Source organism: Rhamphochromis longiceps, linkage group LG14, assembly GCF_057381845.1.
Source record: "Rhamphochromis longiceps isolate RC_006_pf linkage group LG14, R_longiceps_female_GT1.1, whole genome shotgun sequence".
Lineage (NCBI taxonomy): Eukaryota > Metazoa > Chordata > Actinopteri > Cichliformes > Cichlidae > Rhamphochromis > Rhamphochromis longiceps.
Genome location: NC_140570.1, coordinates 25,229,158 through 25,246,316, shown reverse-complemented (window position 1 = coordinate 25,246,316; position 17,159 = coordinate 25,229,158). Strand labels below are relative to the sequence as shown.

General features: G+C 43.2%; 1 protein-coding gene across 2 annotated transcripts in view; it reads left to right on the top strand.

Annotated features, from left to right (window-relative positions):
* Nucleotides 1-3,517: 3,517 nt before the first annotated feature.
* Nucleotides 3,518-17,159, top strand: part of cux1a (cut-like homeobox 1a) — a 57,875-nt gene continuing 44,233 nt past the window's right edge. For both annotated transcript variants that reach the window (XM_085380570.1, XM_085380569.1), the window contains exon 1: nucleotides 3,518-3,653. In XM_085380570.1, coding sequence (XP_085236696.1) covers nucleotides 3,591-3,653 — 63 coding nt within the window. In that variant the 5' untranslated portion in view covers nucleotides 3,518-3,590. The remainder of the gene's footprint in view (nucleotides 3,654-17,159) is intronic.

Genomic DNA, 17,159 nt, shown 5'->3' with positions numbered 1-17,159 from the left:
GATAAACAAAGGCACTCCAATCACAATATCTGACTAATTTAGTCATCCCGTGCAAAGCAAAACATCTGCAATAATAAATGAGGCTATCTAAAAGAAAAACCCTGAATAAATGAGTGGAGAGACACAGCCAGTGCAGATGTTTCCACACAGGTGCACTGCATGGTACAATTAAGCAATTAACATCCACTCATGCTCCGTGGCATGTAGATAAATGCTGAGCAGGCCCAGTGGATTCTCATTTTCTACCACAATGGAAGGAGGAAAAGATCCCTTTGAAAGAAGGGGCAGAAGCTTCAGTCACAACGCTCAACTGTTATTTGCTTCATTGACTTAAAGGACATCTGCATTTAGATCCACTGGAAATCATGGTGGATGGTACACAACTGATGACCGTGACGCTCCTTCAAACATTACAGAAGAGCAACCTTAAAGACAGATGTTGTATGAAGGGGAGAAGTTTGCTTTCTGCCACTCAAGGCTTTAGAAGTCAGGTGAGAAACTATAAAGTGTAAAGCAGTCCACAAAGGGGGGAGGTCAAGCTAGGTGTTTGGGTCAAAACAGAAGACTTTCACTCAGGAGTGTCCAACTAGGATCCTTTTTTAGATTTGACTTATTATTGTTATTATATTTATCTATATTTTACAGGTTGGTTAGAGTAAAACATGAATCTGGGTTAAACTCCTCACAACATTAACCAAGTATAAATTGACTCATGTACACCAGCAGTGGCTCTTTTGTACTTTTGGGGGAATTTTTCTTGCACAATTTGGATCGTTTTTCGCTGTTAGACGAAAGGTCAGTGCGAATCAATAAAAACTCACTCTGGTTGTTTGTCACAAAACCGGTTGATGATTGTGAAAATGATGTGAATAATTCAATGTGTGACCTTCGCAGTCACCAGATCTCAACCCGGTGGAACACCTGCAGGAGCTTTTGCACTGGTGTGTTAAACGGCTCTCCCCACCACCACTATCATCAAAACACCAAATGAGGGAATCCGTTTTGGATGAATGGTGTTCATCCCTCCAGTTGATTCCCAGAGACTCGGAAACATTGTGACCCAGCACCTTACTAAGTTTGGTTATTATTGCTTTAATTTGTCCCTTGCATGTACATGTCCCATGTTTTTTATCGATCAGCACACGTAACTTTTCCTTTCTGTTTTACTCCTCATACTAATGCCAGCCGCGTGAAAGCCACGCATCATATTCCTTTCAGTGTTTTCTTTGTGAGATGGGAAGAGATAACTATACAAATACAGCATAATGGACACATTGCAAAGCAACTAAGCTGGTACGGATTATCTCAGACCTGTATTTCTGGTTTGGCTTAATGATAGGTAGCATCATAAGTCAGGGAGGCCAGAACAAGGAGACACTGATTAACAAAGGGAAAGGAATGAGAGGATTAAACACAGGATTTATCCGTTCATATGCAGTTTTATCTTAAAAATAAGCACATCTAAACAGCATTCATTGTTTCCTTTTGTAGATCAATTGCTAATAGTATTTAAAAATGACTAGTGAGCAATTTAATGTGAATCACACTTCTATTATGTCCCAGTGATTAAATTAAAGCAGATGTATCCATTTCTTCGTGTGACTGATTCCTAACTGCAATTCGGTCCATTTTTTATTAAAAGCATGTGACTGGGTGTGATTAGCAAACTGAAGCCAGCCTTTAATTCACTGTATTATGTCTATAAATGAAGTATAAAATAAGGCAAAGCTATTAAGGCTACATATCAGCTGAGCACTGAGCACCATTCATACTCTTGGGAGGAGGGAGACACAAACAGCTTCAAATCAAATCAACTAATGGCCTGAAAGTTGAGCGAATTCAAAGCACAAAAATGCCCACCTTTGTATTCACAAAAATGCAGTGAAAGAGGCGTTATTATCTATGGCAAATTCTCATGTTATTTTTAGTCAAAGCAATTAGAGTGCAATGGCTGTAAAGAAATGAAAATGATTGAGGGTGGGGGTGGTGGGGGGGTAAAGCTATGAAATATTTTTGTTAAATGCTCCAAGCGTTCAAGGAAAAAAACAAAAAACAACAAAACCCTCCAAAGTGTGAATGCAGGCGTGGATTTTCCACACTGCCAGGCCTCAAAACACACTCAACAAGTCAAATTTGGGAAGCCACAAAGTGCTAAAAATGAAAACAATGTGCAGAGCAGATGTGTCACCCTGATAAACCTGAGCAGCTCGGCTCTGGTTTGGTGTACCCGAAGCCGAGGCGTGATGCGTTTTAAGGTGAACGAGGCGGTGCAGTTTGACACAGGAATTTAGGGCACCCCATACATACAGGGTAATTAGAAATTCTTTGCATATCCCTCTGAGACACGTCCACACACCGAGAGGGTCAGAGGACATGGTCAGCAGGAGTGACGCCTCAGGAGCAGCCTGGGTTCAGTGCATTGCTCAAGGTCGCATCAACAAACGATATACATGCACAGTGACACTGTGACCACTGGGCTGAATGCTGCAGCGCTGACTTCACTGGATTAACAGCACAACAAGCTTATTTGATTAACTAATCTGATTAATATCTGTGCCGCTGAAGAATTCCTTAAACTTAAGGCTCATGTCCTTAATCAAATTATTGCAAACTGAGAAAACTAAACTAAAAGAAATAACCTGCTCAAAAGCTGGAGGTCACTTCATCTTTTTACCAGTTCTTTACTATTTGTACACTAGATCCAATCTTTTCATAACAAAAACAAAACATTTGCAACAGATCATTTAACTGAGATAATTGTGGCCATATATTTAGAGTTACCCCCCCCCCCCCCCCCCCCACCCACTCTATTCTATGTTTAGTAGCCCTAATGAATTAAATTATGCTTAAATTCACGGTGAGCCATATTTTTGCAGCTGACTTTGGCACATGTTAACTTTTCTAGTACTGCGAAACACAAGTTGTGTGCTACTTGAATAATGAAAGTTTTATTTTTTTGATGTAAAAAAAAATGCATAAACTACTACTGAAAGGACGTTGATTTTTTTTCTAATGCTGGCTGAATTTGCTGGCACACTGACTGTAGGTGTAAAAAAAGAAAATAAAAATGATTTAACTGTGGTTTGAAATGATCTTCCAGCACAGTAAAGTCAGTAGGAACAACACTGGTCCTGGCTGCTTCCCCCGGTGGGATATATATATTTATTTATCTTAGATATGGCTTCCAAGTAGCCTCCTGGCATTATTTTTGTATGATCTTTGCTCTCCGTAACACTCACACACACACACACACGCACACTGATTAAAAACAAGCTACAGCACGAACCACGGGCTCATCTGGCGCTGAACAACTTCGCCTATTTCAGCGCGATAAAATTGGGAGTAATTTAATGCCGATTCGCTTGTTTACCTGTAATATCTGAATGTTGATAAAATGCTATTTAAGCAATTATAATGGCGTTATTAAGGTGACACTCCTGGAAGGTGACTCCGCTCCGTGAGCCAGCTGCTGCAGGGGCGGGTAGCGGATGTGATCCGTTCCGGGTGTTCCGGCCGCCCGGTCCTCTCCACTGAACTCCAACCCCCGCGCTCTCTATCAGCATCTCATTCCTGTCTCAATATGTCTCAAGATGGCGGCCAATGCAGGATCGATGTTTCAATATTGGAAGCGCTTTGACTTACAACAACTACAGGTCAGTTCAGCCTCTGTTTAAATCGCCTCCGCTTCTTTTCGTTTCGGCCCCCTCGCCTCTTTCGGCGGCCGGGTTTCTGGTCTTTTTCCGCGACCGCCTCGGAGGTGTTTCGGAAGAGAATTCAAGACCTCTTCCTCACATTGATGAAAGTGGCTCTCTTGCTGATCAGAAATTGATCCTCTTTGTTCAATTCAACATCGATCGGACACTGCAACTGGGCAAGCCGGGGCGACGCCGCGGGGATGCGCCGAAATAAAAGCCAAACGGCGGCGCTTTAGCGGAAAGCTCACGGCTGGCTATCTTTATTGCGTGTTCTTCAACTTTTACCGGAGCCAGTAGCCGTAGTTAGCCCGACGCTTTAGCCGTTGTAAGGTTGGATAATTTCGGAGGGGGAAAAAATAAGTGCGACTTATTATACGGTGGCGCTGTGGTGACACCAACCGTTGAGACGGGCAGCACAGACACACAACAGTGTTTTTAGTTGTGTTTTCCTCCCTCTGCTTTTAACTGTCACATCTGTAAGTTTAGTTGAAAGCGGACGGGAACATTAGCAACCTTATCGGCTAACGGCTGTGAAACAGTTTATATTAAAGTCGTGTCAGAGATTATGCTTGATGAACTCGGCCGTCTTTTTTTTTCTCGGTTTCCCCTGCACACACAGTGAGGTTTTCACAGACGTTGCCACGTCTGTGGGAAGTGGACAGGACGGGACAGTGTTTGTTGACGCGACGCAATTAAAAACACGAACGTTGGAAATGTGATAGATCATGACCTTGTGATTATGATCAACTCCCAGAAATGTCCCAGCCTCGCACGCTCGCGCGCGCACGTTCGCTAATCTCGGCGTGCACGGAGGAGATAGATCCGTGGCACAGGAAGGGAAAGAAAGAAGGGGGGGGGGTACGAGGAAAATATTGGGCCTTATTCATTGCGTGAATATAGCCTGTGTATATTAGAGCGTGTTTGACCTATCACAAGACGTGTAGACAATGGCACTGTTGTGTTTTCCCGTGGCATTTTACATGCATTGCTGCATTTTAAATCACAGTTTTATGAATATTAGTAGCCCCAGTTGCTGTCGTCATTAACATAAAGATTGCATTATGTAGGCTTGGCCCAATTGTTCATACATTTATTTTGCAAACCGCATGGGCTTTGGGGTTTAAACTTTTATTTAGGTCATGATGCCCCTATGACTGGGTAGACAAAAGGACAGTGAACAAGTCTTCCCAGCGGGGCTTTGTGTTGCACTTACGCCACATCATCAAGGCTTCACTTCTCCTATTTATTTGATCCTGTTCAGTCCTCCTACTCATGCCCCCTTGTTCATGCATTATGTAAAAAAAAAAAAAAAAATTGAGACTGCTTTCTCTTGTCTTTCCTCACTATCTATCTCCCACCCCCTTCCTGCTCCCTTCCAATCTTTCGCTCCTTCTCCTCCCTCCCCCTCCCTTCCTTTTATATTTTTTTCCCTCTCTCCTCTCTCTCTCTTTCTCCTCTGGCCCTTCACCCTGCTTTCACCTATTCTGCCCACTCTGAACTGGTGTGTGTACGCGCGTGTGTGTGTGTGTGTGTGTGAATTTGTCTGAGATCAGTCTTTTTTTCGTAGATTGACTGCCAGCACGGACAGTGAAGGCACTGCCAGCAGCCAGGACATGAAAAATGCATCGCATAAGTTTGTGATAAGGCCCTGGGTAATTATGGCAAAGGCCCCTATCACAAGCGATTAGTCAGGACAGTGAATCTGAGCGTGTGCAAAAAGGCTGGCGGTTGGCAGGCCTGTCTGCAGGATAGGAATCAGTCGGAGCTGGTGTGTGTGTGTGTGTGTGAGAGAGAGAGAGAGAGAGAGAGAGAGAGAGAGAGAGAGAGCAGAACATTCACTGTCTATTATTGATGACATCTTATTTACTCTCCCTCCCACTGAGAGGCTCCTAGAGGAAAGCCTTCAGATAAGGACCTTTTTCTTATCCATTTTATTTCTTCTTTTTGGGAGGATAATGTGGGGGTTAGCATGATATGATCGTGGTCTACACACGGCTCTGTCAGCCACTTGCTTTCGAATTTGCTTCCCTCTCCTTGTAATCGACGGGCAGTTCGCGCCGTACTTAGACTCGCAGCCTGATTCGTCTGTGCGAGAAGCACCAGCAAAGGAATGTTTTCTTTTCTTGTTTCTTTTGATGATGAAAATCCAACTCAAGCTAGATGTCAGTAGCTTTAAGCCATCATAGCGTGTATTCCTCAGGCTCCGACTGCTGATGTTCATTAAAATCCTATTTGATCAGTGTGTCCCATTCCCTGTGTGAGAAACTAGCTAGGTGGTTGTTACAGGACAGAGAGTGCTTTGAAACAGCACAGCGAGCTGTTAACTTGTCTTCTCTGCATGCCTTTTTCTCTCTCTCTCTCTCTCTCTCTCTCTCTCTCTCTCTCTCTCTCTTCCCCCCCCCAGCACCACCACCACTACCACCACTACGAACACAAATGGGTGCAACAGTGATGCTTTTAGCAAGGTCTTGCACACTTGCAAAGTGGATCAGTGATTCAGAGATGATGGCAGGGTGACAGTGAATTACAGATGGAGAAGGCTTTAACGTCTGTAATCCCTGTCCGTCCATTACAGAGTTGAGTTTCTTTAGAGGGGATCATCACTCTTCTCTCCTGTTGTTTTTTCCTTTTCCTTTTTTTTGCTTCCTTTTTTTTGACCCAGTCAAGCAGTTTGCTGGAACATTGCGTTTCTGCTTGAGAGCGGTGAGAGATTGCGCTTCATTACAGGCGAGCCTTAATAAGATATGAGTGAATAGCTGGGCCTTTATACCTATGGTTTGCGTATTTTCTGTGAAAGCGAGGAAAATTAGGAACAGACCATTCTGTTATACACAATTCCCAATTTAGGCCTAATAGCCTACATCTCACCTCATAACATTTCCTGGAACAACGCACCCCCAGAGCCATTTTGAAAAATAGTTCGCTATGTTAGTGGACAGCTAAATAGTGACTTGGATGAAAGCTGATATAGACCCCAGTTCTTATTCACCACCTCCTAATGGGTAAATTTTGGAAAAGGGTTTTGTAAGTTGATCCCAGAGCCATGGTCAGTGGCAACCTGAGTGGTTTAAATCTCTCAGCGACTGGCTCGCTGTTGTCTGCAGGAGTTTTAGTGTTAATTTATGAGCTGGTTGTCTGAACTCACTGGTGGGATATTTTTACCCCTCTGTTGCTGCACAGGCTGGGGGAGCATAGAGGAAGGGGGGCATCACGTCATGCTTTTACTGTAGCCAACCGCTTCTCTGCCCAGTGACAAAACCTGGCATTGGGACTGAGGTTTCACTGTGTGTCGGTGGGTGGTGAGCGACTAAGCATGAGTCAGACAGAAGGACGAGTGCATGTCAGGTCTTTGGGCTGTCCTCCGTCTACTCTGGTGGGAAGCTTTGTCATCTTACTTTCTGAGAGGTTATAGTGTAAACGTGTGGAGACAACAAGGTGCAGCTCTCAGAAAAGTCAGGGGGGAGGAAATAAAACTCAAACTTCTCATGGACCTTATCACTGGTTAATTCTCAGCAGAGGCCCATACTCCCCAACTCCTCAGCGATTACGCGTACGTCACTCTCGGGCTCGGTTTTCTTCACCCTCCCTCTGAATCGAAGAGACGAGTGTCTAGTTTAGATTCACTTCATCCGATTTATTATAAATATTAAATGTATTCCTGCATGAGAGGCATAATCTGACTTTTTTTTTCTTTTTGTTTGTTTGTTATTTTAACTTTGTCAGGGTAAATGAAATTTGGACCAGTGTCATCTGATGTTTGAACAAAAGATACAAAGCACTTAACAGGAGTCTAAAAATAGGGGCAGCCAAACAGATGGAGTCAGCAGCTCTCAATTCAGGCTTTATGCAAAAGTGCGCACCAAACAGATTTTTTACCTTTTTGAAAAAGTCTCTGCTATATAAAAATATAACCTCATGTTTTTGTGTTCATCTTTGTCATTTTTTCCCCTCTTTCGATCAGAAAACCAAAAACCAAATGAAATAATTGTCTCCTTTATAGTAATTCCATTGTGGTACTACGGTTTAATTACATTAAAGTTCAGTTTTGTTTAACCCAAGACAACATTTATTATGTTGAAAACGTGAGGTAAAACGGAAAATCTGCTATGATTTGAACGCAGGGCGTGGATACGACATGAAGATGTTCACATTTCCTCACATTTTTTCTTGTTTTTCTTACAACAGTTATGCCTTTGGGGCTTAATATACTCCCTGGTTTTTATAGTGTTAGTTTATGAGTGTGTGAGGTATAATTTCTGAACATTAGGGAATGCATTTTTACCAATCTCCGTTTTTATCAGTGTGTATTCAGCTCAAACACTAAACTACTTAAACCATGCGAATAAATCACAAAAATAAGGGTGTCAATATATTTAAAAAGTGTTTTCAAACATCAGCAGTAAATAAAATCTCTGTTATAACTCCTTGTAGGCAATATGTTTACCAGCTCAGATCAGTAGCTTGCACCCTTAACAGTATCACTGTAAAGTTTGGAAGCTGTGATAATATTTAGAGAAACTTTATCCAGGATCAAAATGTGGGCCCATGTAAAAATCGTCCGCCTTCCTGCTTTTTCTTTTTTTTCCACTGCATAATACAAAAACTTACACCCAACAACCAGCAGCAAGAGCATAAGGGGGCAGTTTGCAGAGACCTATTTTCAAGTGGCAGGCATTATTTACAGACCCACTTGGAGTCTCTCTCACCTACAGCATCATAGAGTTTCACCGTATCTCATGACAGAAGCATCCATTATCACGCTGCTCTGTATTCCAGCAGAGAGAGCAAGGGGCTACTGTGAGCGGACACTTCTCTTTAGGCTCGCTGTGGAATATACTGGCTCTTTCCACTTGTTCCAGGATGATGCCCACTTTATTTAAAAATCAAGCGCGCACTTGAAACGGCGCCTCAGAGGCTGATGTATTCCTGCAGAGTCTGGTGTTCATCTTGTAATATTAAGCCTAAGGTTTTCAGTAAACAGAAATCCTGCATTCCCGAGAGGGAAATGCGTCTTGTCTTGAGTTTGCTGCGAAAGTCAAAATGCAGAGAGAGAGGTGAACGCCGACTGGAGGCTTAGATCCACTTTTATAACAAAGCAGTCCACTCATACCCCTTTTTTATATGTACTTACATATGTTTTACATGCCTCCCATGTTTTTACATGTATGTGACCTACAGATTGAACCTCATATTTTTAATGTGTACCTGTCAAACAACATTTAGGGGCGCTACTGTAAAATTATTTAAATCTCCTCCATTCCCTGATCTTCTATCATTCAAGTAATTAATTGTGTTTTTTAGTCTTTGCCTTACTTTACAATCTCCAGAGTCATTTTCCACTCCACATGCAATAAATGAAGATTACAATTAAGCGTGGTAACCTCAGAAATGTGTGGTGAGAACCCACCCCCCGTGAATAATGCTTTTGTGAAAAAACTGACTTAAAGCAGCTGAGGAAATCTGAGCTTTTAGAAGCTGTTTGATTGGCTGTTAAGTAGCAGATTTCTGATGACCCGGCAAGAAGCGTCTGGGTGAGATTTGAGGCATTTCGAAGAGTTTAAACAAGATGTTAACATGGAAACATAAACAGAGGCAGCAGACCAGAAAACGAAATGGAGTCTCATTTCCACAAGGTACCACAATGTGATAATTTAGCCCAACTGCAGATGGTCACACACTGGGGGCCATGTTTTTTAACGGTTTGACTAATGTAGTTCTACACGAGTGTGTCAAAATCAGTTTCTGCAGCAGAGACTCCAGGGTTTTTCCTGCCTCAAAGTGGGCCTTTTGGGGGGGGGTGACTCCACACAGAAGCACGGCTGGTGTACATATATTTAATGCAAAGAGTCTATGTTGCCTTAATCTAGAACAGACTGCATTTTCCTCTTATTTTTTTTTGGTGTTTTAATAAATAAAAACCTACTTTCATCTTGAGTAAATAAATCCCCACTTAAAAACCTAAAAACCTGTCACGGCCCTGGTGATTTTCTTTTTCTTCTTTCTTTTGGATTAAGGCCAAAACCCTGTTACTCTGTGGCCTTCGCTTGACTGCTGTATCCAAGCTATTGGTGAACCACTTGTCCTACCTAATTTTAGTGCTGTTTATCTCACTGTTATCAAGGCGTCTCGGCTAAATAGGTTCTGAGGAGCCTTATGCAGACCTTATCCCATGTCAACCCATGACACCAGTATCAGTGTCCTGTTAGATCATTGACCATAGGTATTGAATTCTAATAGGCCTATTGGTGTGTCCTAATGGTCCAAGTATTGAATTATGATATTGGCAAGGGCTGATGGCCTCTAGATTGAATTATGATATTGGTATGCTGCGGGCTAATGGTTCTCAGTATTGAATTATGATATTGGTGCACTTTGATGGTGAAGGGATTGAATTATGATATGGGCAGCTATCTGCTAATAGCTCACTCTGTGTAATTTTCAATGTCAATCATGGCTTCAGTTGCTAGATCCATAGCCGGCCCTAAGGCTCAATACATCAGTGGAGTCAGGTGGGAAAAGCCTTCACCCTTTAGACTCGGCTCTCACTCCAATTTACTTTCCGTTACAGTCTCCTTTTTCACTTTCTTATTCAGTCCATCAGGGGTTTTGTTGCTGGACTCATTGCATCAATCTAAGAATAGGTGTAGAAATTTATTGTTTTTCTTTTCTGTACACTTTCTAGCCTTTATTCTCCCAGAATATGAGGGCTAGAAATGGCATGTTTTAATAAGGAGCCGGTTATAGATGTTAGATTAGGTAAAGAGTTTTATTGATTGCCTGTCCCTCAGTAGCTGTGTGTGGATTTAGGCTCTCTTGTTTTTTCCATGCACAGTTTTATGTTATAAGGCTCCTAATGTTTAAGTAATGGCTCTGAATATGAGCTAACTTAATTTCAGTAAGTGTCCACACCTTTGCCGTGTTTGTGTTGAGCTCATTCCCATTTTGGTAGTTTAAAAGCAACCAGAGCTGCGATAGTCCTGCTGCCAGCTCACGGAGTAAATGGACGGCCTGCTTCTGTGTCAGCCCTCTAAAAATAACACAGACTGCTGGCTGGGCTCAGCAGAAAACTACCACCGATTATGATGATTCAACTACCCTGTATTCACAGGTGCGTGTGTATATATGTGTGTGTGTGTGTGTTACATGGGGGTGGGTTGTGCTTAACAAATGGTTTTCTGCATTTGGTACAGTGTTCACTGGTTTACTTTTAGTTCTTTCTTAGGTTGGCAAAACTTTTGTTCAAGTCAGGAGAATTTGTGTGCTGTTGAGGTGAACCACAAAAGAAATCTTTCTAATTTGAGTCATGTTAATGAAGTGAAAACTTTATTTATAGTGGACATCAGTGGATGCAGTGGGTCCTTGCTACTTTAACCCTAGTTAAAGGCCGGTCCATGGCTTTGGGAAATTGTATACGAAGAACGTCCTGTATCTGCTAAATTCATTGAGCGTCCTCAGACGGTACGTTAACCTCTTTCTGACCTTTGACCCGAGCAGCTGTCTGACTGGAGTCAGGGTTTGGATGAACTCTGACCCTGAAGACCCCAGTATGACCTGGGCTGTCTGACTGGCCTAACCTTTAGAGCTAACAGATGATGACTTCACCATCTGTCTAGCCTCCTTGAACTTGAACTTGTGTGAAAATGGGGGTGAAAAAGAGAAGAGGAGAGAAAACGGTGTCACAGTTTATGCAGGCGGTTTTCCTGCTGCGTATCTGTTTTAGTTTTAAAGCTAAATTACCGAGGTGAGAGGTTTGAAACGTTAGGTGTTGTTTAGCTCTTTGCGTATAATTTGTGAGCTCCTGCTCGAGTTGGAGGAGTCTGTGTGCCCCAGTTAAAAAGCATAAAATTGGCTGTACATTGCTGAGCTTTTAAAAACGGGGGTGGGAAAAAATAAAAGTGAGAGTTGCCTCTTGAGGAAGGGGGAAGGGACTGTGTTTAGTAGACACAGGCTCATCCGCTGACTGCTGTCTGACCCTGAGTTCAGTGGTATGGTTATTAATAGGCCCAGAGGCCTCAACTTCCAGGAGGCCCTCTGATCAGCTCCAGATGTGGAATGAGTGAGGACAAATCTACGCTAGCCTATCCATGTTTCACATGAAGCAGAAAGTAGGAGAGATAGGCATTTGGTGCGACTGATAAAGAGTGAGGGAGGGAGGAAGGGAGGGACGGGAGACCTTTCCACAGCAGGAGTGTGTTTTGTGAGTCTTTGTTTTCGCGTGTGTGTGTGTTTTTTCGTTTATTACACTCTCTGCCCTCAGACCAAAAGACCATAAAAACGTATGGCATCACCATGGCGACCATAATAACTACCTATAAAACAGCGTGTAAACTGTGAAATAAGACAAACAGACCAGAACAGCCCTGGCTGGCTGACTGAATGGCTGCCTTCCGCCATAAAACTATTTGAGAGCCAGACTGAAGGAATGCCTCGGAGGCTGCTGTGGCTGTCACGACACATGAAAGGATTAGGCTCTGTGTTTTATCTCCTCTTTATCTGATGGTAATGGATAAGCTGAGTGTAGCCTATCATCTGACGCTTGGGCCGGGGGTTTGATGTTTTAGTAGGGTGACGGTTTGTTGAGTTGACCGCTTTGGTCTATTGATTGCTGTTTGATGGTTTTGATATGTAGGCTGTGTGGAACAGGTCAAGTCTTTTATGCAGTGAAGGCTCCAAATAGCTTTTAGCTGTCCTTCACTCCCCCCATTACTCTAGTGGTTCGTTTGATGTTTGGATCAATCAATAGAAAGAGCCTGCGCTCTTACACATGCTCCATCCTACTTCCCACTGAGCTCAATTCCTCTTCCTTCATTGTGCAGGCTTTATATCACATTCTCTCAACACAGAATAAATGATATAATTACAACCCATTACTTAGCCTAACGCAAGCTAATTATTCTGTCATTACTGTAAGGATTAGCTATGCTCATTCTCTCTTTCGCACTGTGTTCCTCTGCCTTTTCCTCTCAAAAGTCATGCAAGCAGAACAGAGCAAACTCTTACTCATAAAGGCTGAGTAAGACTAAGCCCTGGGACATGTTCTGTTGATGTTGATTGTATAGACCATGGGTGTCAAACTCAGTCAGGACGCAAGGCCACACTAGAAAGTAGTGACAGCACAGACTGGACACATTAAAGAGTCTCGACATACAGATATGTCTAAACTAATGAGGCATTTTGATGTATGCTTTTAATTTATGCGAAGAAATCAACATGCTGCGTTTATAGGCTGTGGCACAGCTCACGCTGATGTGTCATCAGGCGTCTAGAAAATTACTGGATACAACAGATAGACGAGGCTAAATTAAAATGTGGAAAAAGGGCATCACGCAGAGCAGGGATTTAATGTACCAGAGGCACATGAGAGTGATGCACACCTTTTTTTTTTCTTTCTCTCTTTTTTCTTTTTTTCTTCTTCACTGTCTTGTAACTGTGCCAACAGTGCGAAGCTGCTCCTCGTCCTTATATGGAAGTCAAAGTGAATTACAACAAATCAAATAGGCTAACGAATTGAGAACAGATCAAATCTTAACTGAATTAGAGGAACTTTAAACACTGCTCCATTGTCAGAGCTCACAGACTTTGAAAGCTAAAAAGGTGTGGACGTTTGCACCGTTACACTGCTATCTTGCACCTGTGATTTTCTTTTTTTTTTTTTTTTCTTTTTTTTTGGTCATTATCAGGGTTTTTTTTTTTTTTTAACCTTGCATATAAAACATTCTGGCTTCCACTGAAGAGGTTTGGGCCTTCCACCAAAAGAAATTCACTGGGACTGTGATAAAAATATTTTAAGTGGGGGTTTAATCTTTCCAAGCTTAAAATACATTTTTATTTATCAAATTGCCAAAAATATCAGGGAAATGAACAGACTTGTTTTTAATTCAAGTAGCACAGGCTGTTTGCCTTAACTTTATGAAACAATTTAGGCGCAACCTGTGCCACCGGCCGTGCTTGGGTGTGTACTCACCCCTCCCAAATGGCCAGGTCCGAGCCAGGAAAAAACGCGATTATCCGCCAATTGTTGCTCGTACCTGCATTTGAAGTCATTTAAAGTAATGGCGGCACTCTAAAATTGTCGGGCCCCGGGCTCGTGTGTGTGTGTGTGTGCTACCGGGCCTGAAGAGCCACACTCTTCTTCCAGACTTGATTAATCCCTATCGCCCCTTTCCATGATCGTAGTTTCCATTTTTTAGTCCGTATCTGTGCACTCATCCCCTCCCCAATCTCCTCTCACTGGCACAGAATGGCTTCCTGGCAGAGTGGAGGCATTAATTCAGGGATGAGAGGTGCGATACTCTCACCCTCTCTCTCTTTCTATGTCTCTCTGGTTCTCTCGCTCTCTCTCTATCAGCGCTGTGTTTGTAATGCGTGGCCTTTATCGTAGCTGAAACAGCTCACTACCCTCTGATCCTATCTCAGATCTCAATATCCTAGCCGTTCCACCCTGTAAACGCAGGGATGAAAAATCTTGCCCTTTCACCAATGCATTACACCCTAGCATATCGCCATACCCCTCTCCTCCCATTGCACACTCCACACCACTCACCCTTTGTGACACAGGCCTCCAGCTAAATTCAAACTCTGCAAAATGAGACCAAGTGAGCTGCACTTCTTCCATGCCAGAAACCATCTTAGTCTCATTATATTTGTATTTAGGCTCAGGCCGGGCTTCTGAATCCCCTTGTCAGATGATAGGTCAGGCAAAATAATGACTAGCTCTCAGTAAGCTTCAGGAGAGTTAAGGCTTGGATGTTGGGGAGATAAAACAACAACCAGTCTCTCAGCAGAGAAACATGGATCAATACAAACGAAGCTGCGGTGTAAAAAGGCTGTTTTTGATCCAGGCTTGCGTCAGCATCGCTGAGGTGAGTCTTGACAGCTCCTGTGCTGTTGGTAGATATGGATCTGTGTTCAAAAAAAGGAGCAAAACGCTCAGGGACCACAAGCGTCTTGTTAGACTATGGAGAGTGTTAGGCTGACCCCCGCCCACAGCCGCTCTGCACGTAAACACAAGAGACGTGCACACCATTTCACAAAAGCACACACCAAAAAAAAAAAAAAAAAAAAGTGCTCCTCAGTTGTCAGTAAAACTCTTGTAGCGAGGAAAACTTTGTGGCTTTCACTCCAATGGGTGAGAGGAAAAGCACCCCCCCCCCCCAAAAAAAAAAAAAAAAAAATCAACAAAAAAAACCAGAGATTCAGGTAGATACAACTTGCGTCTTCAAACTCTGTGTGGTTTTGTGAACACAGTATCTGCTGGCACATTTAAAGTTGTGCACCCCGCTATGTCAAAGGTAGAAAGGCAGACAGGCAGCCAGGATTGTAAGTCTCTTATCTGTGCTGCTGTTGTGCTGTGTTTTGAGGGGGCGTGCCTGTGATCTGTGATCATGTACCGTGTCGTTGTAGCGAGCGTGGCTGTCGCTCCTGACTGAGCTGCCACCCCGCAACTCCACCCCCACACACAGTGGGTTTGGCATACAAAACAGTCAGCCGCATAGGGGGTGGAAAGCTGTGCTGGGAGTTTGAAAGGTAGGCCTCGTAGATTTCAGATAAGACATCTTTCCAGACGCCTTTACTGTTTACTATCATAACCACATAACAGCCTCAGACATGTCGGAGATAAAAGGAAAGATTAGTGACTGCACTGGCAAGACAGAAAACTTCATCTCTTAAACATCTGTGTCATGTTGCCAAGCACAGAGGCAGGAAAAGGCTTCTCACGTTGTAATGAACACAAGAAAGCTAATATGTTTTTGTTTTTTAACAGTACCCTCCTCTGTAGCCTGACTAATATGGTGTTAATATTACTGAGAAGAAGCGGATGTATTTTTGTCTGTCCCTTTCTACGCCTGGCTCGAATTCAAGGGTGGTACTCCGTTAGATTAATGTGTAAAACATGCACCGAATGTGGCGCAGTTAACCTACATGGTGTTTGGACTAAAGGAGTAGTGGCAGTCTACTTGGCATGTGTGACTGCAGACGGGGTGTAAACAAAGTGTTTCTAGCAGTTACAGTCCCAATTATTCTACAGAGAAGGAGCTGAAGCAAATCCTTGTGCGCTGTTCTCTCCTCGGCGTGCACTCCTGGTCACCGTACGCTCCTGGCAGCACAGACGGCAGCTGCAGATCGACTTCACACTGTGTACATAACAATAACTTTGTTGTCATTCCACCAGCCTATCTGTCTCGTCATCGTCGGAGCGTGAGGGCAAAAGAAATTCCACAAAGTTTTGATACCTCAATTAAAGTGCGTCTGTCTCCTGTTATCTCATTTAGGCTGTAGTCAATATGATTGGCATAATAAGACATGCCTGATTGGGGCCTCCCATTTAATTAATCAGTCTCACTGTATCATCACCTGTGGCTCATTAGAGTAATTAGAGTGAATTAGTCAGATAGAAGGCCTCTCTCTGCCTGCAGACGAGTGGAAGGAATTTCATTAGGAGTGATGAACACACATACATACACCTTGGGTCTGATGGCCATTGGTAATGGGATTTGTTTACCCGTGACTCTTATCAGCGATTACTAATATTACCGCAGCGGTAGGATGGAGAGACGCTCATTTCATGTCGAGCGCAGCCTCTTCCTCCTCGCTGCGAACGTGGCTACCCGTGCCAAATTCCGCCGGGCGAACATGTTAGCAGACTTCCTCTTTTGAAACGGGAGTTCAAAAGAATGTGGAAAGACTGGGCTCCCCAAGTTACTGCAGCGGCCTGTCTGTGCATTCATGTGAGAGCACACGCGTGTGGAGCAGTGTGCAAGAGGCTTCTTGGCCAAGTCGGTGTTGAAGTCTCTCTAGGGAGTGTTGGCAATCTGTTCCAATCGTCTTTACAGCTGACCAGACGACCAAATGAACCAGGACAGGGACTGCTGCTGTGGGCCAGTCCAGCCAAGCCAAGCAGGGCTGTTACAGCAATCACACAGACATTACAGCCCACTTAATGCTCCCCTGCACAGACCACGTTCCTTCCTCGACTAAAAACTAGACAGTGCAGATTCAAAAATAGCGCTGGTGTTGTAATGAGCAGTTATAGAATATATTAAGTAGTTTTTTTCCCTCTTAAATGAAAAGTAAAATCTTTCAAAGTCGAGCCAAGGAGAGCCAGAGAGTGTTGACCTCAGAGGCTGAGCCTGAAGGCCCCAAACCCAGCAGTTTTTCATGCTTGATGGTTGTCTGCAGGCTGTTCACTGAAGTATTTACATTATCTAAAGGAAATGCATTTTCTTCTTGAGTCTTGTAATGCAAAATGTGGATTGTGTTCATTTACCCGGTTTTCTATCTTCACTTTTAGGGTTTTGTCTCCTTGTCAGACTAATTTGTAAGGTTTGTGTGTGCGTCTTATGTCTGTTACTGATGTCAAACAAGATAGAAGGAAAATCCCAGTTGAATGCCAGATGGCTTGAACCCCTGTAGAGAAGCCTTTTTTTAAATTTGAAAAAACATTTTTTTTTTTAAACAGTAATC